At 45.4% G+C, this 24,729-nt stretch overlaps 1 protein-coding gene across 1 annotated transcript in view; it reads left to right on the top strand.

Annotated features, from left to right (window-relative positions):
- The window catches only part of MTBP (MDM2 binding protein), a 146,817-nt gene that overhangs the window by 92,562 nt on the left and 29,526 nt on the right, over nt 1–24,729 (top strand). Inside the window, exons 18-19 of the mRNA XM_082257933.1 lie at nt 5,267–5,518; nt 9,850–10,087. Of these exons, the coding sequence (XP_082114059.1) occupies nt 5,267–5,518; nt 9,850–10,087 (490 nt within the window). The remainder of the gene's footprint in view (nt 1–5,266; nt 5,519–9,849; nt 10,088–24,729) is intronic.

The following is a 24,729-nucleotide window of genomic DNA, read 5'->3' as shown; positions in this document are numbered from 1 at the left end:
TTTTATCGGTTTATATACATTTGAGTGTACATCTTTGTTATCTAAATTGTTTAGAACTACTACATCATGTCAGTATTTTCACATTTCTGAGGTGTGATCGTTTGCCTCCCGGCTGAGAGTGTAATAAGGATTTAGAGAGGAGGTGAACTGTTGCTTCAATTCAGATGACACGGTGGATTTCTGGTCCAGCCATAGATTGATATATATATATATATATATATATATATATATATATATATATATATATATATATATATATATATATATATATATATATATATATATATATATATATATTATATATGAACATTCCTTTATTGGACTGATCATTAATAGTGGAGCTGCACCCTGCTGTTTTACTCAAACCGGTTTACAGTTCCCAGGAAGGAAGGCAAGGTGCGTCCAATCCTGGACCTCAAGACGCTAAACTGCTTTGTACGGGTGCAAAAGTTCAGAATAGAGACCATTTGCATGGTGGTGGCATCCCTGCGTCAGGGGGATTTTCTTGCCTCTGTCGACATCAAGGATGTTTACTTTCACATTCCAAATGTGTCGGTCACCAGCACTTCCTCTGCTTTGCCCTGGGAGAGGAGCATTATCAGTTTGTGGCATTACCCTTTGGTCTTGCCTCTGCTCCTCCGGTCTTCACAAAAGTGTGAGCACCGCTGCTAGCATTGTTATGCTAATGGAGATCGCGGTACTGGGCTACTTGGATTACCTCCTTCTGCAGGTGGAGTCTTCTGCTCTGGTGGAAAACCTGGAGATCACCATACGTACTCTGAAGGAGTTTGGCTGGATTCTGATTTTTCAGAAGTCTGCTGTGGTTCCGTCCACAAAGCTGGACTATCTGGGCCTGACTCTGGACTTGGCCTTAGCCAGAATGCGCCTTCCTCTGGACAAACTCCAGAAATTGCAAGCTACAGTTTGTCTCCTGCTGTCCAGCAGATGGTCATCCCTCTGGTCTTGCATGCGGGTGCTGGGCCTGATGGTGTCTACCTAGGAGGCGGTTCCGTTTGCACAGTTCCATACGAGGTCCCTGCAAAGGGAGATTCTGGCCAAAAGGGACAAGACACTACAGTCTCAGGAAAATCCAATCCGGCTGAGTTGGGGAATGAAGGAGTCCCTGATATGGTGCCTTCATTCCCCGGCACTTCGGCTGGGCAAATTCTCCCTCCCCTTGTATTGGACAGTGATCACCATGGATGTCAGCCTCTCCGGCTGGGGAGGCGTCCTCGGTAAACATTCTGCTCAGGGGATCTGAACACTGAAACAGTCCAGACTACCGATCAATGTCTTGAAACTGAGCGATCAGGCTGTGTCTGGACCATTGGACTGGCCATTAGACGGATTGTCTTCAGGGATGCCCAGTGTGCATTAAATCGGACAATGCCATGGCTGTGGCTTATGTCAATTGCCAGGGGGGCAAAAGAAGTTTCCTGGCGGCTCTGGAGGTAGCTGGCATTCTAAGGTGGGCAAAACAGTTAGTTCTAGCCCTCTTTACCGTACGCATTCCGGGGTGAAAAACTGGCATGTGGATTACCTCAGGGTGCAGGTGTTGGCCAAGGGGAATGGTCCCTTCATCCAGGGGTGTTTCATCAGTTTTGTCTCCTGTGGGGCATCCCCGAGGTGGATCTGTTGGCGTCTCGGCTCAATGGAAAGGTGCAGAGATTTGTGGCTCAGTCAAGGGATCCTCTGGCGGATGCCACAGACGCGCTAGTGTCCCCATGGGGTGTGTTTTTTGTCTGATTTGCGCCTCCTCCTTCTGCCAAGACTTCTATGCAGGATCGAGGCAGAAGGGATTCCGGTCATCTTAGTGACTCCGGACTGGCCTCACCAGGTTTGGTGCCACGATCTGGTGCAGCTGGTCGCCGATGTTCCTTAAAAGCTTCCTCTCAGGATGGTCCTTGCAACAGCAGATCCTATCTTCCATCCGGCTTTACAGTCGCTGGCTTTGAAGACTTGGCTGTTGAACGCCAGGTGCTGAAGGATAGTGGTTTATCTGAGTCACTGATTCCTACGCTGTTAAAAGCTAAGAAATCAATTTCTAGGAAGAGTTGCATTGCGAGGGGAGTCTCTTGAGGTTCATACTCGTTCCTTCTCGTGGCTCGGATCTTGAACTTCCTTCAACGAGGTGTAACAGAAATTGGTACTCAAGGGCCAGGTGTCTGCTTTGGCAGTCTTCTTCCAAAAACCCTTGGTCACACACTCCCTGGTGTGTATGTTTCTTCAGGGTGTCTGACATTTGGTTTAGGGATGCACCGAATAATCGGCGGCCGAACATTATTCGGCCGAAAATAGGGAAAATGGCACTTTCGGTGTTCGGCCGAATAAATCAAAAGGCCGAATAATTTAAGCCGAACAATGTCTCTCACCTCATTGCGGCTCGCGGTCCTCTATTATGTCCTCTGCAGTAACCCTCTGATATGTATGCATTCTCTGTAGCTTCCGCCCTGACCGCGGCTCGCGGCTCCCTTCCCGCTGGTGTCCTGTCCGGCCGCGTAGGGGGGTGTGACGTCACGCGCGCGTCCCGCCTCCTGCTCCTGACTGGCGGCTCCTTCACACTTGGTCCACGCCCCGCCCCCCCTGTTCGCGGCATTTGGCTCTGGCTGCAGTTATAGAGGTATGTGATGTGCAGCTGAGCACATTTGGGAGAGAAGAATACAGTTGCTGGCAGCTGCACAAGCATTAGTGTGCAGACTGCCATATGTTGTTGCCACAGTGCCCTATAAAGTGCCCCTTGACATAAAAATGTGGCCATCAGCGTGCCCCTTATTTTATGCTAAGGGACATGCTGATGAGCATATTTTATGTTAAGGGGCACTCTGATGGGCATATTTCATTTTAAGGGGCACGCTAATGGGCATATTTTATGTTAAGAGCAATGCTGATTTAAATGTTTTGTTTTGCCCATCAGAGTGCCCCCTAACATAAAATGTGCCCATCAGCGTGCCCCCTGACATAAAATGTGCCCATCAGCGTGCCCCCTGACATAAAATGTGCCCATCAGAGTGCCCCCTAACATAAAATGTGCCCATCAGAGTGCCCCCTAACATAAAATGAGCCCATCAGCGTGCCCCTTATTTTATGCTAAGGGGCACTCTGATGAGCATATTTTATGTTAAGGGGCACTCTGATGGGCATATTTTATGTTAAGGGGCACGCTAATGGGCATATTTTATGTTAAAAAATGCGAAACACCGCGTTCGGTATTCGGCCTTCGGCCAAGCATTTTATTATTATTCGGCTTCGGCTTCGGCCAAGAATTTCATTTCGGTGCATCCCTAATTTGGTTCCTCCAGTGCAGTCTCTGTTGCCGCCTTGGGACCTCAATTTAGTGCTTTCAGTCCTCTAGAAGCCTCCCTTTGAGAATCTTCAGGAGATTCCCTTGCTTACTCTCAGAAGGTGGCTTTTTTGGTGGATATTACCTCTGCGCGCAGGGTGTCTGAACTGGCGGCGTTATCCTGTTGTTCACCTTACCTGGTGATTCACAGAGATAAGGTGGATCTTTGCCTCTGTCCATCTTTCCTTCCAATGGTTGTCTCTGATTTTTCATTTTGAATGAAGACATTGTGTTGCCTTCCCTGTCTCCCAGGCCTAAACATCCGAAGGCAATTGCTTTGCATGCCTTGGACGTGGTCCGGGCAATTAGGGTGTACCTGGCAATTATGGAGTCTTTCAGAAAGTCAGACTCAGGAAGTCAGGCTCACTATTTTGTGCTCACAGATGGGCCTCGGAAAGGGTTGTCTGCTTCCTCTGCGACCATTTCATGATGGATCAGAAAGACAGCAATTCAGACCTATTTAATCAGGGGACAGGTTCCTCCTTTCCCTGTCAAGGCGCACTCCACTCTGCTCAGTGCCTCCTGGGTCTTCCGTCATCAGGCATCGGTGATGCAGGTGTGCAAGGCGGCCACCTGGTCGTTGGTGCACACTTTCACAAAGTTTTATAAAGTGGATGTGCTGGCATCTGCAGATGCTTCTTTTGGCTGCAAGGTTTTGCAGGCTGCTGTTTAAGAGGACCTAATCCTCTTTGAGTGTGTATTTTTTGTTTTCCAGTGGGCTCTAGTTCTTTTGGTGGAGCTCCAGTTGCCTGGTTGGCTACTGTTTTTAGTCTTGGGGATTTATTTTTTTGCTGTTCCCACCCCTCATGTTTAACATTGCTTTGGGACATCCCAATGGTTATGAAGATCAGGAGCTGTGTCCTGTCGATGAACGGAGGAGAAAATAGGATTTTTGACTTACCGTAAAATCCATTTTTCTGATGTTCATTGACGGACACGGCACCCGCCCCTCTGTGGAGCTCTAATTCTTCTGACACTGCTTGTAACTAAATTGAGTACCTATAGCAGAGAGAGGGAGTATACCCCCTGGGACTGCCCATAGGCATAGCCAGATTCTTTTTCTGCCTAGTGTCCTACTTCTGTAGGGGGCAGTATAACCCAATGGTTAGGAATATCAGGAGCTGTGTCTGTCAATGAACATTTGGAGAAATGGATTTTACGGTAAGTCAAAAATCCCATTTTTTTTTTTTCCGCCTACCCTCATGTATAAAAAAAAATGTATTTTTAAAAAAAGTGTATATGTTCCAGAACCAGAGGTCCTCTTCAGGGCAGAATGAAACTGTCATTTTGCCCAGTTCCTGTAAGCCTAACCTGTATTTTGCACGCTAGGCATAAAGTAGTCCAGGACTGGTATTAACATCCTTACCTGAGTGCTGCTCAGTACAAGCAGCACTCATGTAAGGATGAAAACCAGGACTAAAATATTCTTAGTTAAATGTTTTAAAAACAACTGTTAGTGTAAAACGTCTTTTTTTTTTTTTTTTTTTTTTTTTTTAATACATACTGTGTTTTGTTAAAACTTTGAGCACTGTGTCCCAGCAGACCTAGTGATCTCATTGTTAGGAAACACTCTTGTGCCTTATATTGGTCGTCACCCACGATCATATCAGTGACATTTGGGTTTGAGAGCGAGCAGCCACACAAATTGTTTGGCTGCTAGCTGTCGAAAGTTTTTTTAACATATCTTCCGCAAACAGTATCTGTGCTTGAGTTCTTTGATATAGTAATTGTGGACAGAAAGGGGTCCATAAAATAAAGATTTTGCACAAAAAGGACAAAAGAAATTTTGTTTTAAAAAGTTTAACTAAAATATACCATTATTGTATCCCTATTTATTAAAGTAGAAGCAAAAGCCCAGTTTTTCCTATTCTAGATAACTGATCCTGTACATCTATGTGAGATCACTTTTTTTCTTCTTTAATTTAGGTATTGCCTTGATCAAAGGAAAGCGTTGGATCGTGATGTGGCCTTCTCAGAGCTGCAGTCTCGATTAATTCGCTATGAAACTCAGACCACTTGTACCAGAGAGTGCTGCCCTCTACCCTTCGCTCTGAGTCCCCTTCCATCTCCTGCTGTCCTGTCTGAGCCTGGCAGTGTTCCAGATGGAGAATCTCTGCAAGACCCCCTGAGGCTGAAACGACGATCTAGGGACCTGGATGGATTAATTGCCAGCAAGAGGTAAATGACTTGTCTCATGTGTAGATTCTCTGTTCTGGTTGGACAGATGATCACTGACTAGATATAAGGATCTGCTGTTGGAATGTTTGAGTTTGGTTCCTGACATCTTTATGGTGAATGAAACTCAAGGTAGCAGCCCAGTCACAAGGGTAGTCGGGTCTTGCTTGCACTTATGCCATTGAGGCACACCGTGAGCCCCATATGGTTCCCTGGGTATTGAGTTATTCGGTTCCACTGCTCCAAAACCAGCTTTTGAGCCTGTCACTTCCTGAAGTTGGCCTTGTTTGCATATTAAAGTGGAGTTCCGGCCACGAAAAAGGTTTTTTCAATAAAAATACCCCAGGGACAGTCAGGGCTAGTACATTCCACAATGGATAGCCTCTGTACTGTCCCAGGTCTCACTTACCTTTTTAGAAGAAATACTTGCCTTGAAAATTTCTTCTCCAGCGCTGACATCTCTGATGTGGGCAGCTGAAGCCAGCACGTCCTCTTCTGCGTCCTCTTCCATGTCCTCTTCTCCCAGAATGCGCTTACACCGGCCCCGCTCGTCACTTCCGGTGCAGGTGCGTCATCCCTTCACAGCTTCTGGGTATGCCCGGAACTGTTTAGCAGGGAATGAGGCGCCGCACCGGAAGTGACGAGCGGGGCCGGTGCAAGCGCATTGACTCCTGGGAGCGATGCCGTTCAGGTCCCAGGAATCAATGCAAAGAGGAAGTGACGGCGCGGGCCGCAGAGGGAGGAAGTGGAAGAAAGGTGAGTATATTCTTCTTCAATAACAAGGTAAGTAAACAAAGAAATGGATAGTTACGATTTTTTTTTTTTTTTTTTCAGGTGACCAAAAGCAAGCGGATGGCCCAAAATAGATTATGTCGATTTTTGTGGCCGGAACTCCACTTTAATGGACAGGCCTCCTTCAGATCTTTGCAGGATGATCCAGTGCAGTACGGTCTTGTTTGCATTATTATTATTATACAGAATTTTATATAGCGCCAACAGTTTGTGCAGCGCTTTACAATATGAGGGAAGAACATACAGTTACACTACATTTCAATACATTATTGGATTGTAAGCTCTTCTGAGCAGTGCCCTTTTAACCCTCTTGAATTTTATTGTATTGTAACTGTATTGCCTCCCTTTTATATTGTAAAGTGCTGCATAAACTGTTGGTGCTATATAAATCCTGTATAGTAATGACCGCACATTCATTTTTAGTGAGCTGCCAGGTTATGGCAATGACCATAAAAAATAAATGACCTTCCCTTTTTTTTTTTTTTGGTTTTTTTTTTTTTTTTTTTGCTTTAAGAGAAAGTAAACGCCTGTGTATAATTTGTACCTATAGGTAAGCTTATAAAGGCTTACCCATAGGTACTGTAAATATACGCAGGAGTTGCGTCAACACGGCTCCGGCCTGTCACACACCCTGGAGTCCACAGACCCGGAAGGAAGACCAGGTGAAGATGGACGCTGCCTGGAGGGCTGTATTTTCAGGGAAGTTTTACATATTGTGCTAGTATGCGATGCATACTTGCACATTATGCCTTTTACCTTGCAGGTCCTAAAATAAGAGATGAGATTTATACTTTCTCTTAACAAGATCCTGGGGAGTGCTGAGTAGCCCAAATTTCACTGGAAAAATGACCCTGCACTATGCTTCAGCTTCTTCTCATGACTTATGGAGTACAGTATATGTCACCCCTGCACTAAATCTAGAACGTAAAGTATATGGTCTGAGGTCCTTCAGTTTTTTTTTTTTGTCTTAATACAGGGTTTTAGCAAGGGGAGTATGGACCACAGTAAATACACAGTTATTAAAGGTCTGTTTTAAGGTTTCTAATGGGTTTGCTCAGGTAATCTGCTGCAGGGGATGTTTGTAGTTGATTGCTAATGTGATCAGCATCGGAGCAGCATTTTTTTTTTAGGAAAGGTAAATATACTGTAGAACTGTAATCCTAGAATTCAGTTAACCTTTTTTATAAGTCTAATTTAACCACGTGACCTCCGAAAGATTGACCCCCTTTCATGACCAGGCCATGGTTTGTCATACGGCACCACGTTACCTTAACTGACAATTGCGCAGCCGTGCGACACTGTACCCAAAAATGTTACCGTATATACTTGAGTATAAGCCGACTTTTTCAGTGTGTTTTTTTAGAGTCACGGTCTCGCTTACCTTTTCCCCGGTCAGTGCACATGCGCCGCCGCTGCTCAGGAAAGCCCGTACACGTTTGGCTATTCCTGGGCAGATAGCGCATGCGCAATGATGTGTTGGCGCCATTTTTGAATGTAAGGCGGAAAGTTAAGTGAGACTCCTCCGCGCCCCCTACTTCTCCTCAGGAGATGCAGTGCTGCGGGCATGGTACAGGAGAGTCTCCTGTACCATGTCCGCAGCACTGATCTCCTGTGCCATGCCTGTACCATCTGTGCCATGTCCGCAGCTCCTGCACCATGCCCAGAGCCCCTGTTTTGGGTCTCGTGGTGGTCCAGTAGCTGCTGCATTTCCCACCCTAGGCTTATACTCGAGTCAATACGTTTTCCCAGTTTTTTGTGGTAAAATGAGGTGCCTCTGCTTATATTCGGGTTGACTTTTTTTCCCCCCACAAATAGAGCTTTCTTTTGGTGGTATTTGATCACCTCGTCCTTGTATCGGGCACATATTACAAATGGAACGATAGCCGAGTATGGCCCCTCAGTATTTGATCACCTCTGCATTTGTTATTTTTTTTGTGCTATAAACCAAAAAGTACCAACAATTTTGAAAAAAAAAAAAGCAACATTTTTTTACTTTTCTGCCATAAAGCATATCCAATAAAAGTATTTATGGAATTATTTATTTATTTTTTTTACTAGTAATGGTAGCAATCAGCAACTTCTAGTGGGGCTGCAATATTTGACAAGTCAGACACTAGCTGACCCTTTTGACACTTTGGGGGACCGTTGTTAGTTGTATTTGCAGATCCTTCTGGTTGTGCTGGATAACTGGTCCCTACTGTTAAATGATGTAGCAGAAAGAAAAAATAGCCACTGTGCAGAGTGGGCCAGGTGTGCAACATTCCCAAAGTGTCAGAGGCAAGAGATTTAGGGACAGCACAGCTTGTCACAAGAGTGAAGGTCTCCATTCACACTTGTGCGACTCCTGTGACTTTGTAGTGGGACTTTGGTGCAACTTGGATGTGACTTGTCCCTCTGCAAAATTTGACCCACTGTTACACATAAAACCCCATAGGTTCGACTTTCATGCATCTTTTGTGGGTTAACATGAAGTCTGTGGCCCTCAAGTTGCAGAAGTCAGATCAAAGTAGTGCATGAACTACTTTGAAGTTGCTGCGACTTTAAGTCACACATTAGACTATATTGTCAAAAGTATTGGGACGCCTGCTTTTGCACGCACATGAATTTTTAATGGCATCCCAGGCTTAGTCTGTTGGATCCAATATTGAGTTGGCCCACCCTTTGCAGCTATAACCGCTTCAACTCTTCTGGGAAGGTTGTCCACAAGGTTTAGGAGTGTTTCTATGGGAATGTTTGGCCATTCTTCCAGCAGCGTATTTGTGTGGTCAGGCACTGATGTTGGACAAGAAGGCCTGGCTCTCTGTCTCCACTCTAATTCATTCCAAAGGTGTTCGATCAGGTTGGGGTCAGGACTCTGTGCAGGCCAGTCAAGTTCCTCCATGCCAGTCTCGCTCATCCATGTCTTTATGGACCTTGGTTTGTGCACTGGTGCGCAGTCATGTTGGAACATCCCCAAACTGTTCCCACAAAGTTGGGAGCATGAAATTGTCCAAAATGTTCTTGGTATGCTGACACCTTAAGAGTTCCCTTCACTGGAATTAAGGGGCCAAGCCCAACCCCTGAAAAACAACCCCACACCATAACCCCCCCCCCCCAACAAATGATTTGGACCAGTGCACTAAGCAAGCTCCATAGGTCCAAGCTCTTATAGCTGCAAAGGGTGGGTCAACGCTGTTTTGAACCCTACGGGCTAAGACTGGGATGCCATTAAAGTTCATGTGCATGTAAAGGCAGGCGTCCCAATACTTTTGGCAATATAGTGTATATGAATGGTTATCCTTGGAAAACATGGGTTGTGACTTGTTGGGCGACTTTGATGTCCAAAGTCGCATGACAAGTCGCACAAGTGTGAATGGGGTGTAAGGATGGGTAAGTACGGATCCTTTTCTTTGCATGCTGGTCTTTATAATTTCATCTAGTGACAGTCCCTTTTGGGAAGCCTGATGGTAAGCTGACATCTTTGTTTTTGATTATTCAGATCACCCTACTGTTACAGCTTTAGAAATGCAGTCAAAGCATTTTATTTATTTTTTTGTCTCTAGACTTGCGAAATCTGAAAGTTCCGACTCTCTGATGTCTCTGGCGAGTGAGGGCAGTGGTCCTCGTCAACCATCCAGAGTGACCAGGCCACGGTCTGAGAGGACGGCTCTAGCGCCATCCTTGGTTGCACAGACTCCTGCCGTCCGGGGAATGTCCTCAATCAGCAAACCTGTTCAGCCAAAGCAAACTGCCAATCCTGAGCCCGAGAACAAGGAATCTAGATCTCAGAAACACAACAGGGTAACGTGTTCTGTCACGTCTTATGTCATGTTTGTGCTGCTTTGTGTAATGAGGCCTCTGCATGCCTTTGTTGATTCTTTGCAGAGCAAGTTAAGTATAGATCATTTCCCAGTGCTCTGCAGCGTTCCAAACTAGAACTTAAAGGAGCTTTCTAGTTTCTCTTGCAGATGATCTAATCCAGATCGGAACTTCCTGAGAAGTAAAATAAACATGTCTAATAACTGGGCAATTCAAAATGAGCATATGATAAAAATGCATGAGAAGATGATGGTTATAGTGCAATCTACATTAAAAACAAAAATGCTTATTTGGCCTAATTTTTGTTTAGTGTCTACTTTTCCTGTAAAAGTTAAGCTCCCCCTTGCCCTTTTCCCAGTCATAAGGCGCACTTCATAAAACTTAAAACATCAGGGTAAAGATCCTTATTTTTAAGAAATTGACAGTTCTTTTTTCCTGGATCAAAGGTGATTAGAGAATTAGTCATGTGCAGACTTGTATAAAGTACTCGAAATTTCTACTTGAGTAAAAGTACAAGTGCTCGATCAAAAAGTGACTTGAGTAGAAGTGGAAGTGCTCGCAGAAAAAGTTACTTAAGTAGAAGTACTAAAGTATTCAACATTTTTTTTACTTAAGTATTGCAAGTAGTTTTTTCAAAAAATTTGCTACTTAAGTACTAAAAGTAAAAAGTACCAGTAGTTTTGAAAAAAAAAATTCTACTCAAGTACTGAAAGTAAAAGTACAAGTACTGTGTTATGTAGTTATTAAAGAAAGAAGTCAAAAGTTTGAACATCATATTGTTTTTTATTATTTCAAATGATTTATTCAAATGATTAACCTGTGTTTGTTAGTAGTTTCTTGATGCACTTTAAGCGCTGTAGCACCATTTATTTGTTTGTTTCATATTTTCTTTTTATTGGAAAGATTTGGTATAGCAGCTTTTATTATACACAGCCTTTATTTTCGTATGCGCTGATTTACAAATGACATTATACACATTTTTTTGAGCTTTATGCAACCTGCCATCTACTGTTCTGGCAGTGGTAATTTTTTTAAAAGTAACGAGCAACTATGCAGCACAAAAAAAAAATATCGGAGTAGAAGTATCGAAATCATCGAAAAAATGTAGTGAAGTAAAAGTGGAAGTAGGAGAAAAAAATTCTACTCTAGGAAAGTACAGATACCGCATTTCGGTACTTAAGTACAGTACTTAAGTAGTTCTACTTCGTTACTATACATCTCTGGTCATGTGGCTGAAATCAAGATAGTTCTCCTTGTGTTAAAGTGTTTTGCATTGAGTCTAAAAGTGCTGCAATAAGCAAGTGAACTTGTCTCTTAACCACTTAAGCCCCGAAAGATTTTACCCCCTTCCTGACCAGGGGGTATTTTGAGATTCGGCACTGCGTGACTTTAACGGACAATTGCGTGGTCGTGCGACGCTGTACCTAAACTAATTTGACGTCCTTTTTTTCCCACAAACAGAGCTTTCTTTTGGTGGTATTTGATCATGCGCTATAAACAAAATTTTGCAAAAATAACAATATTTTTCACATTTTTTAATATGAAATTCCCCCCAAAAAAATGTAAAAATCAACATTTTTTAACATTTTCGGTCAATTTGTTTTATGATAAAAAAAAAATCGCAAAAAGCGTATTTTGATTGGTTTGCGCAAAAGTTATTGCGTTTACTAACCAAGGGAAAGATTTTTGTCATTTTTGTTTTTTTGTTTTTTTACGCGTAATGGCGGCGATTTTTTTTTTTTTGTGGTACTGTGACATTGCGGCGGACAGATCGACCCTTGACTGACATTTTTGACACTTTTGGGGTTACCAGTGACATTACTGCAGTAATCAGTGCTATACATATGCACTGTTACTGCAAAATGACACTGGTAGTGAAGGGGTTAACTTTATTTGAGAGGGAGGGGTTATGTGTGTCCCTAGGGGCGTGATTCTAACTGTGATTGGCTGTGGCTTGAGCTGTATAAACAGTGATCAACGGTCCCACATAGTAGAACCGTGTGATCACTGTTTCTACACGGGAGAATGACAGGCGGCTTGTTTACACTAGCCGCCTGACTTTCTCCCTCTGCAGCGACGATCGCAGAGTGACCGGCGGACATCGGGTCCGCCGGTCACATGCGCGGGGGAGGGTCCGTGACCACGCGGGAGCGCGTGCTCGCTCCCTAGACCCTCACAGGCTAGCGACGTAGATCTACGTCACTCTGCCTGTGAGGGGCTGACTGCCGCAGTAAATATACCGTGAGCAGTCGGCAAGTGGTTAAGGAGGATACACGCTATGAGAATATCAGAAGAAACATTTTTTTTTTGTCTTTTTTTTTTTTTTTTTCATAGTGTGTACCCAGCTTTTAGAGTGGAACTAAACCTGCAATTAAGATAATTGTGAGCAAAAGAGACCTGCAATGGGGAAGATTTACTGAAACTGGAGCACACAGGATCTGGTGCAGCTGTGCATAGTAACCAATCAGCTTCAAACTTCAGCTTATTCAGATAGGCCCCTTTCACACGGTCCGCCTCCGTTGGCGGACTCCGTGCTGCTCAAGGGGGGATCGATCCGCCGATCCCTGCTGAGCAGGCAGGTGACTGCTCCCTCTCCGCTCTGTGTGTGGAGAGGGAGGTGTCAGAGCCCCGCTGCTCTCTGTGGGGGGAATCTGATCAGAGCGGAACCGCCTGTCCGCTCTCATCCGATTCCCTGGACGGATGGAAAATAGGGTTTCCATCCGTCCAACTTTCACGGACAGGATCGGAATTGTGTAGCAGCGGGTATGTCTCCGCTGACATCTGCTACATCATAGGGATGCATGGAGCATCCGATCAGATCCACCTAAAAAACTGACAGGCGGATCTGATTGGATCGTTAGTGTGAAAGGGGCCTTAAAGTGGTTGTAAAGGTTTAAGGTTTTTTTACTTTCATGCATTCAGCCACCCCCAATACTTGAGCACATTCTCGATTCAAAGATGTGCATGAGAGCAGTGGCTCTCCCGGTTCTCATGCCTCATTGCTTGAGGCGGCGGCAGCAGCAGCAACCAATCACAGCAAGTGAGCCAATGAGGAGGAGGGGGGGTCGAGACATTCTCCAATGGACTCACAGAGCAGCAGCTTGGGAGTGAACCTGCTTGGGTGCCCCATAGCAAGCTGCGTGCTGTGGGGGCAGGAGGGGTAAGCCAGGAGCATTTGCGGGGGACCTGAGAAAAGGGAGGATCAGGACTGCTCTGTGTAAAACCACTGCACAGAGCAGGTAGGTATAACATGTTTAAAGAAAAAAATCTGCCTTAATTTTGCTTTAAGATTTAACACTAAAACCTGGAAACCAATTGGTTACTGTGCACAGCTGCACTGAACTCTGTGTGCACCAGTTTTAGTAAATCTCCCCCTCTTTTGTAATAAGACACACCTGCCTGCTCACAGAATCTACACTAAGCTGCTGCAGCGCACCTTGCATTCCCAGTACACTGTGGCTGTGGCACAGTGACTGACTCCATGCACATGCATGGGTCATGTCAACTCCCTACCGGCCAATCAAGACCCTGAAAACCTAGAAGTTGCCAAGACAGATGTTGACAGCAGCTGGCATGGGTTTTTGTTACCAGGGCCACCAGTTCAGCAAGGGCCCTGGGGGGGCAAATAAGGGACGTTTGAGCACATGCACAGTAATCCCACAGGCTGTGGAACCCATCACTTAAAGTGATTTTAAATGTAAACGTTCACATTGTAAAATAACACATTCAGTTAAAACTGAAATGACAGGCAAGAAGACATTTTTGTACAGAAGGTAAAAAAAAAAAAACCTAAATACCCTTTTCCCCTTTTTTATAAGTGATTATATTCCCTACTGTTCTCAGCTGCATTAGAGCTGGGTGGAGAAGGAGCAGCACACTAAGCTTCCCAGTCAATGGCTGTGCAGCGGGGGGGGGGGGGGGGGTTGTCAGGACAAGTCTGATCATTGGAGGAGAGCAGGCTGAGTTCCCAGCATAGCTAGATAACTGACCACAGTTTGTTCTCCTGCTTAGTGTGGTCAGTTAATAGAAAAGCAGAGGAACTGGCAGGAACACCAGAGATTTCACACAAAGGAAACCATACAGAAAGAACAGGCTACTTTTATCATACAAGTACATGGTACAGCAGGCACCTATCAAAAATATGAAGTGGGGTAACCAACGCTTTAAATCTTTCATGGGCCCCATCGTGTAGGCAGCAGGATGGGGGGTGGGGACTATTTATTTTTGGGAGCAGAGCCAGTCAAAGAGTTCTGGGGGAGTTTTTCATACAAACTAAACCCAGAAGTATCAACTCCACACCGACAAAGACATACAAAACATCCAATTTACTTTGTCCTATAGTGGGGAATAAATGTTTTGCCTATACATCTATTTGATGGTGTTGCTGGACTTGCTATTTGATGGGGCCATCCATCATTTCACTGCAGATCCTGGCTTTTAGGTGTATGGCTGTAAGGAGTGCGCTGGATTTCCCAGTTACAGTGCATCCAGAAAGTATTCACAGCGCTTCACTTTTTCCACATTTTGTCATGTTACAGCCTTATTCCAAAATGGACTACATTGATTATTTTCCTCAAAGTTCTACAAACAATAACCCGTGGTGACAACAAGAGAGAATTTTGTTTAAAATCTTTGCAAATTTATCGTAAATAAAAAAGGAAAACCAAACCCATGTACATAAGTATTCACAGCCTGTGCTCAATACTTTGTTGAACATTTGGCACCAATTACAGACTCAAGTCTATTTGAGTATGATGCTACAAGCTTGGCACACCTATTTATGGGCAGTTTTTCCCATTCTTCTTTGCAGGACCTCTCAAGCTCCATCAGGTTGGATGGGGAGCGTTGGTGCACAGCCATTATCGGATCTCTCCAGAGATGTTCAATCAGGTTCCAGTCTGGGCTTTGGCTGGGCCACTTAAAGACATTCACAGAGTTATTCTGTAGCCACTCTTTTGTTATCTTGGCTGTGTGCTTAGGATTGCTGTCCTGTTAGAAGATTAACCTTCACCCCAGTCTGAGGTCCAGAGCGCTCTGAAGCAGGTTTTCATCAAGGATGTCTCTGTACATTGCTGCATTTATCTTTCCCTCACTCCTGACTAGTCTCCCAGTTCCTGCCACTGAAAATCATCCCCACAGCAGGATGCTGCCACCACCATGCTTCACTATAGGGATGTTATTGGCCAGGTGATGAGTGATGCCTGGTTTCCTCCAGGCATGATGCTTTGCCATTCAGGCTAAAGAGTTTAATCTTTGTTTCATCAGACCAGAGAATTTTGTTTCTCATGATCTTAAGAGTCCTTCAGGTGCCTTTTGGTAAAATGCAGGTGGACATTCATGTGCCTTTTACTGAGGGGCTTCGGTCTGTCCACTCTACCATAAAGTCCTGATTGTGGAGAGAGGAGAACCTTCCAGAAGAACTGCAGCACTCCACCAGAGTTCTCTGCAGCACTTCATCAGAGAAACGCTGGAGCAGTCAGAATGACCATTGGAATATGTATTTATGCAGTGTCTCCACAAGATGGCCATTGTGGACACTTTTTTATAAACACGTGCCACGTCCTATTATATATGAAATTATATATTTATATATATATATAGATATATATAGATATAGATATATATAGATATAGATATATAGATATATATATAGATATATGAAATAAAGAAAATTGCTAATGCATAGAGGATGGACTTTCCTGGCACCGCAACATGACAATAGGCCGTAAAAAATATATTTTTATTATAGCATAAAGTTAAAAGATTAATCCAACATCACAAACAAATATAGAAATCACTGTTAAAAATTAGATCGACAGCACAATGTCATTATACTGAGACAGAAGAGAATCCTCACCCAACCACCTGGCATACATATAAGATGAAAACCTTACCCAACCACCTGGTATACATATAAGATGAAAACCTTATCTACCATAAAGTCCTGATTGTGGAGAGAGGAGAACCTTCCAGAAGAACTGCAGCACTCCACCAGAGTTCTCTGCAGCACTTTTCCAGAGAAATGCTGGAGCTGTCAGAATGACCATTGGGTTCTTAGTCACCTCCCTGACTAAGACCCTTGTCCCCCGATTGCTCAGTTTGACCAGGCATTCTGCTCTAGGAAGAGTCTTGGTGGTTCCAAACTTCTTCCATTTACAGATGATGGAGGCCACTGTGCTCTTTGGGACCTTCAATGCTGCAGAATTTTTTTCTGTACCCTTCCCCAGATCTCTGCCTAGATACAATCCTGTTTCGGAGCTCTACAGACAATCCCTTGGACTACATTTTGATTTTTGCTCTGACATGCACTGGTAACTGTGGGACCTTTTTATATAGGTGTGCACCTTTCCAAATCCTGTCAAATCAACTGAATTTACCACAGGTGGACTCCAAGTTGTAGAAACCTCTCAAGGATGATCAGTGGAAACAGGATGCACCTGAGCTCAATTTTGAGTGTTATGGCAAACGCTGTGAATACTTATGAACATATGATCTTTTCTCTCTGCGTCGGTTATTGACGGACGCAGTCCTCTGATTCATATCAGTAGGGTAATACCGTCCCCTACAGGAGTAGGACACTAGGCAGAATTTCTGGCTATGCCTATGGGCAGTCCCTGGGGGTATACCCTCTCTCTTCCTGCATAGGATGTCAGTTTTTTTGCCTAGTAAGGAGTAAGGACCTAGTTCCTTGCTGGGATCTTTGGTACTGGCATGGGAGTATTTTATTTTATTTTTTTTTAGCTAGTCTTTTTTTTTTTTTCTCCGGAACGATTTTTCTGTGAGATCTTCAAGCAATTATGCCGGGCTGGGGCGAAAGACTGGACCCCCATATCCAGTGGTCACCCCAGTCTGGCCAGTGTGCGCGTGCAGGCCTTAGCTCCGCTAAGATTTCAAACAACTTTCACATTGTCATTATGCAGTATTGTTTGTAGAATTTTGAGGAAAATAATGAATGTAATCCATTTTGGAAAAAGGGTGTAACATGAAATGTGGAAAAGGTGAAGCGCTGTAAATACTTTCCGGATGCACTGTGAACCGATTGTATACACACACTGAACCGTACACTCCCAGTTTGTCCTCACAGCAAGAAGGTAATGTTTGCATATTTTGTCTGGTTTTGCAAATTATCCTTGTATGCTCATTGAAAGACACATAACTTTAAATTTAGTAAATGGTTTTGTGAAGAAATAATATCTTATGTAACATAATTATATATGGAATATTCATCCAATTATGTGTTTGTTCAAAATTATTTTACATACTGCAAGAATTGGTGTATCGGTGTTAAGTCAAAACCTCTAATCCCCTGTACAGCACTGATCAGATCAAGGATGGGTAGGACCCAATCAGGACCCTTACTGTGTGCAGTACTTTCAGCCCACCTATGCTTTTTTGGAGAAGGTGACCTACTTAGTGTTCTGCTGCTCCTTCCTGATCCAGTCTGTATTGTTAAACAGCAGAGGACCTGACACAGAGAAGTAGGACCTGTCTGGGCAGTTTATTCAGCCAGCTTAAAGACACCATTGGCGGAGATACAAAATCCTTTGCCAGGTAAAAAGGTTTACTTTTATACAGTGCACCAGAGAACTGATTTTAGCTCTTTTACTGCCACTGCTGTAACAATTACAACAAGGTAGCGAAGAGCTGAAAATAAGTTTGTGGGTGCAAGATCACTCGTGAGCATGTTTTAAGATTAATCAGCCAGGCTTTACCTATATTGCTGTGAAAGTAAAAGTAAGTGATTGTAAACTCAGTTTGTACAGAGCGGCCCTGTAACTCCTATTCTCAGGGGACCCCCTCCCCCGGTGCATCTGTTGCTTCTCAGCATGGCACACCTGTGGGCTCGATCCCGTGCTGCGTTGCCTGTGTCTATAGACCCAGACAGCGAGGCTCAGCCCTGATCTATTGTCGCCAGATTTCAGACAGCCACAGGAGCCAGTGGCTCACCCTGCCTCATCAAAGCCTGTGAGACCAGGAAGTGAGAGGAGATAGCCGCTGCAGAAAGGCAGAGTGCAGGATCGAGGGAGGACTCGGAAGTATAAGGGGGGTGAGGGAGCATTATTTAAACAATTTTTATCCTAATGCATTCCTTGCTTTAAGGTAACAAATATTAAGCTTTACAACCATTGTAAGATTCCCACACATATACAGAGGGAGAGATTTACTAAAACTGGTGTACACAGAATTTGGTGCAGCTGTACATCAGCTTCTAACTTCAGCTTTGCTACTAAAATCTAGAAGCTGATTAGCTACTTATGCACAGCTGCACCACATTCTGTGTGCACCAGTTTTACTAAATTTCTCCCAATATATTATGAGAGGATTTATAGAGTGCCAACAGTTTGCGCACTGCTTTACAATATAAAGGTAGACAGTACAGTCACAATACAATTCAGTACAGGAGGAATCAGGTGGCCCTGCTCATTAGAACTTACAGTCTAGGAGGGAGGGTCAAGTGATACAAAAGGTAATAACTGTGGGGGATGATTTAAAGGAGAAAATAAAAGTTGTTAGGTAGGTGCAGAATTGGCTTCTCTGAAGAGAAGGATTTTCAGGGATCAGCTATAAGCCTCTTGCGATTTGGGAGCTTTCTGATCATGTGACAGCCAATCATGCCGGTCACATGATCTTAAACACTGCCCCGCCTCCCGGCATCTTAGAGTCTCTTATGGCACTTTTGCACTAGAAGTACCAGCTCGGCTCTACTCGTCCTGCTTGGCCCGGTTTGGTTTTCCACTGCATGGTACGGTGTTGGAACGGTTCGGTACGGTTTGGTTTGCTTTTCCACTAAAGTAGTACTAAAGTAAGTGGGTGGGATAACAATGATTCTCTGACCAATCAGTGGCTAGTAGTGACAAACAGTCAAGGCTGCATGCAAAGGATTGTGGGATATGGTACCGATACGGCCCTGTTGGAACCACAACTGAGGTGGTACTGTTTAAGCGAGCCGTACCGTTCGGTTCCATGTAGTGGAAAAGCGCCGCCGCACCGTACCGAACCGTTCCTACACCATACCATGCGGTACCAGCAGTGGAAAAGCACAAAAGCAAGCCGAACCGTTCGGTTCCATGCAGTGGAGAAGCACAATTAAAGGGCTGGGAGGTGCCAGTGAAAAGGGGTTAAAGGAATGCTGGAGTGGGAGGAAGCTGTCAAGACGGCTCTCAGCCCAGACTAACTATTGGAAGCAGGGCTGGCTTCCAATCATGTGACCCCCCCTTGTTACAACCAGTCAGTGGTTACATCGCCGATCCTTCCCACTTCTGCATATTCAGGACATTTTAAAGGGGCACTGGGGTGGCTGGAAGGGGTTAAACAGATGTTAAGCCAATTCAGTGGGGGCATTTACACATTTTTAAGCCTTAAAATGCAGATAAGCAAGCAAGTAAAATGTGAAAAGTCCATCAGAAGTTTCAAGTAATATAATATAAAAGCAAAATGTGTTCTCTGTGGAAATGCACTATATCTGGGCTGAATTTTAATGTGCGGACAGGGAAAGGGTGTTTATATCATAGGAGCTGTAATGTGTTTAGGAAGAGATTTAACCTTTAGGTCTAAAAATAGAAGTAATTTCTGTCAGAAAATCGGTTCCCTTTGTGAGTTCCTGCAGCCGGTGAGGAAGGAAGAGTCTGAGATGAAGATGAGGAAGGTTGTGCTGAACCGTACTGTAATTATCACAGTGTGGTGTCCCCATATGATGAGAGCTATTGTTTTCATCTAAACATGCTGCTTCTAGCCCTGCTACATACATCATTCATTCATAGGAACACGCAGACCTGGATTTATATACTCAGGTTGGGAATGAAGTGTATTATACTGATTCGGTTTAGGGTCACATTAACCACCTGAGCAATTATGGTGTGGGGGTTCTTTCAGGGGTTGGGCTTGACCCCTTAGTTCCGGTGAAGGGATCTCTTAAGGCGTCAGCATACCAAGACATTTTTTGACAATTTTTCATGTTCCCAACTTTGTGGGGATGGCCTCTTCCTGTTCCAACATGACTGCGCACCAGTGCACAAAGCAGGGTCCTAAAAACATGGATGAGGGAGTTTGTGCAGGCCCGCCAAGTTCCTCCACCCGAGAGTCCTGACCTCAACCCGATAGAACACCTTTGGGATGAATTAGAGAGGAGACTGCGAGCCAGGCCTTCTCGCCCACATTAGTTTGGGAAAGAAATAGGGCTGCACACCTCTGCCGGTCCAATAGATTTATTGAAACCTGTATAAAACGGCCACCAGGACAAGGACACAGACCATGAAAAGGTTGACTCGTTTCACACTGACAATGTGCTTCTTCAAAACCTAGGGGAATACTGAATTCACACTTGGCTAAGTTAAGGAATCTATCAAGCATTTACCTCCTTTAAAATATTGGCATAAGTCTCATCCATAGTCAAAAGGAAGTGGTTAACCTAGTACCCAGGAGAGCTCCCGCTTTGTTTGGGTCAATCTCTGTTCCCAGTATTTTTTTTTTTTTTTTAACAGGGTGTAACAAACTGCAGTCACTTACCTGGCTGCACTTTAAAGGTAATTTTAAATGTTGGACACCAGGATGTCCATCTTTTAGTCACATCTTAGGGGGGCAATAAGTTTCGATTTTCTGCCAACCAAAAAGAGTTTGACATTCAATTGTTCTAGATTTGTACAGTTATGTTATATATATTTTATTTTTTGTAGCCTATGCCTCATGTAATACATGGGTAGGCCTACGAGACATCTTAGAGACTGTTTCTATGAACATGTGTACAGCGTGGAGAAAAACCTAGCCAAACATTTTAAAGGATGTCCTTCTGGGGACATTTCTACTACGAAAGACCAGGTTATTGAAAAAATATGTGCCCCTTAAGAGAGCAGGTGATATCTTTTCTCTACTTTGTCGGAGAGAGGCATTATGGATATTTCGACTCCAGACTCGCATTCATAGGCGTGCGCAGCCTATTGCATTAGGGTGTGCACCCCAAAGCTCAAACACACATGCGTGTGTATATGTATATGTGTATATATATATATATATATATACACACACACACACACACACACACACACACACTTGTCAAAAGTATTGGGACACTAAAAGGTTTTTGCACTTAAGTTAAATTGTATGGCAAATATCTGTAGAGGGGTTCCACCATCACTGCTAAGTTTTGAAAAAGATGTATGCCTTATTTTCCTTTTGATGTGTATTACAGGTGAAATTACATGTGAGGCACTGATATGGACTGTTAGGCAGCACTAATAGGCACTTGTTCTCAGCACTGACTGGCACTGATGAGGCTGCACTGATGGGCACTGATTGGCAGCACTGAGAGGTGGCACTTATTGGCAGCACTGATGGGTACTGATAGGCAGCACTGCTGGGCACTAATAGGCATCACTGATGGCTACTGATAGGCGGCATTGGTGGGCACTGATTGGTGACACTGATAGGTGACACTGATAGGCACTGATAGGTGGCACTGGTGGGCACTGATAGGTGGCACTACTGGGCACTGATAGGTGGCACTACTGGGCACCACTTATGGACACTAACAGGGGAGAGGGGGGAGTTTCACATTCAGCAGACAGTGAGACTTGCAAGAGCCGCTCAGTGTGTGTGCAGTGGCGTACCTAGAGCATTTGGCACCCGGGGCGGATCCTATATCTGGCACCCCCCCCCATCTTTAAAATGTAAAAACACCCACAAAAATTTGTAACGTTTTCAGGAATATTTATTGCACAAAATTCACAGCCCCCCCCCATCACAGTGCCCCTTGCAGTCTGCCCCCTGTCTCTCTAATCACAGTTCCCCCTTTTGCACTCTCTGCCTCCCCTGCACAGTCCTACCTTCAGCATAAATAGATAGCTAACATTATTAGCAATGTGTTTAAGTTTGAGTAAGAGATTGGAGACTTGCTAAAGGAGATGGTCGGAGACTTGCTAAAGGAGATGGTCAGAGACTGCAGACGTGATACAGGAGATGGTCAGAGACTGCAGACGTGATACAGGAGATGGTCAGAGACTGCAGACGTGATACAGGAGATGGTCAGAGACTGCAGACGTGATACAGGAGATGGTCAGAGACTGCAGACGTGATACAGGAGATGGTCAGAGACTGCAGACGTGATACAGGAGATGGTCAGAGACTGCAGACGTGATACAGGAGATGGTCAGAGACTGCAGACGTGATACAGGAGATGGTCAGAGACTGCAGACGTGATACAGGAGATGGTCAGAGACTGCAGACGTGATACAGGAGATGGTCAGAGACTGCAGACGTGATACAGGAGATGGTCAGAGACTGCAGACGTGATACAGGAGATGGTCAGAGACTGCAGACGTGATACAGGAGATGGTCAGAGACTGCAGACGTGATACAGGAGATGGTCAGAGACTGCAGACGTGATACAGGAGATGGTCAGAGACTGCAGACGTGATACAGGAGATGGTCAGAGACTGCAGACGTGATACAGGAGATGGTCAGAGACTGCAGACGTGATACAGGAGATGGTCAGAGACTGCAGACGTGATACAGGAGATGGTCAGAGACTGCAGACGTGATACAGGAGATGGTCAGAGACTGCAGACGTGATACAGGAGATGGTCAGAGACTGCAGACGTGATACAGGAGATGGTCAGAGACTGCAGACGTGATACAGGAGATGGTCAGAGACTGCAGACGTGATACAGGAGATGGTCAGAGACTGCAGACGTGATACAGGAGATGGTCAGAGACTGCAGACGTGATACAGGAGATGGTCAGAGACTGCAGACGTGATACAGGAGATGGTCAGAGACTGCAGACGTGATACAGGAGATGGTCAGAGACTGCAGACGTGATACAGGAGATGGTCAGAGACTGCAGACGTGATACAGGAGATGGTCAGAGACTGCAGACGTGATACAGGAGATGGTCAGAGACTGCAGACGTGATACAGGAGATGGTCAGAGACTGCAGACGTGATACAGGAGATGGTCAGAGACTGCAGACGTGATACAGGAGATGGTCAGAGACTGCAGACGTGATACAGGAGATGGTCAGAGACTGCAGACGTGATACAGGAGATGGTCAGAGACTGCAGACGTGATACAGGAGATGGTCAGAGACTGCAGACGTGATACAGGAGATGGTCCGAGACTGCAGACGTGATACAGGAGATGGTCCGAGACTGCAGACGTGATACAGGAGATGGTCCGAGACTGCAGACGTGATACAGGAGATGGTCAGAGACTGCAGACGTGATACAGGAGATGGTCAGAGACTGCAGACGTGATACAGGAGATGGTCAGAGACTGCAGACGTGATACAGGAGATGGTCAGAGACTGCAGACGTGATACAGGAGATGGTCAGAGACTGCAGACGTGATACAGGAGATGGTCAGAGACTGCAGACGTGATACAGGAGATGGTCAGAGACTGCAGACGTGATACAGGAGATGGTCAGAGACTGCAGACGTGATACAGGAGATGGTCAGAGACTGAAGACGTGATACAGGAGATGGTCAGAGACTGAAGACGTGATACAGGAGATGGTCAGAGACTGCAGACGTGATACAGGAGATGGTCAGAGACTGAAGACGTGATACAGGAGATGGTCAGAGACTGAAGACATGATAGAAGAGCACTAGGGGGGCCGGAGAGCACAGGGCAAGCAGAGAGCACTGGAGGAGCTGAAGGGCACGGGGGGGGGGCTGGAGAGAATAAAGAGGGGATTTGGAAAGCATTGTAGGGGGGTTGGAAGGCGCAGGGGGTGTAGAGCACTGGGGGGGGCGAGCAGGGAAAACCAGGAGGGTGGAGAGCACTGGGAGGGACAGCGAGCACTTGGGCGGGCAGGAAAAACCAGGGGGGTGGAGAGCACTTGGGGGGCGGCAGGGAAAACCAGGGGGGTGGCGAGCACTGGGTGGGGGACAGGGAGCACTTAGGGGGAAGGAGATGAAAAGCACTGTGGGGGGCTAAAGAGCATGGGGGGTGCTAAAGAACAGGGGGGTCTAGTGCCTTTGGGGGGGCTAAGAGCAGAGGGGGGGATTACGAGCATTGGGGGGCTAGCAAAAGAAGTAGTATAGGAGGGGGATGGGGCAGCTGCATATAGATGAGTTGATCTTTCCCTATTCTTCCTGCTGGAGGGAAAGGAGGAGAATCATTTATTCAGCAGCTGCAGAAAGAATAGGGAAAGATGAATCCCTCTATATGCAGCTTCCCCATCCCCCTCCTATCCAGCACACACACTTGAGCAATGGGAACGCACTCACCTTCTTCCCGCCGAGGCCCCGCCCCCTTCTTCCCATCCCAGCTCCGCCCCCCGCTAGCAGCACGGATTGAAGGAGCTGCCACTGCAGCTGCCTTCACCCTGCAATGTGGGATCTCAGAACGCCGGCTGACACCCCAATGCGTGGCCCCCCGCCCCCCCCCCCCCCCATTGGTACCCCACTGTGTGTGTGACACTGTCATGTAATGTAGCTGCTTTCAGGGAGAAAGACCAGCTGTAAAAAAAAAAAAAGCGGTGATGTCGGGGGTGGGTGGGATCAAGCAGCTGTCAAACACCAGCCAATGATTGGGTTGCTTAAGAAAGGGGCGGAGCCACATAAACGAAGCGGCCGCCCAGACCCCATCCCATTGGCTGGTGTTTGATCGCTGTTCGGTCCCGCCCACCC

This window comes from Pelophylax lessonae (assembly GCF_965119305.1).
Source record: "Pelophylax lessonae genome assembly, chromosome: 5".
In the NCBI taxonomy this organism is placed as follows: Eukaryota; Metazoa; Chordata; class Amphibia; order Anura; family Ranidae; genus Pelophylax; species Pelophylax lessonae.
The sequence above is the reverse complement of the archived record's forward strand: the minus strand, read 5'-3'. Positions and strand labels throughout refer to the sequence as shown.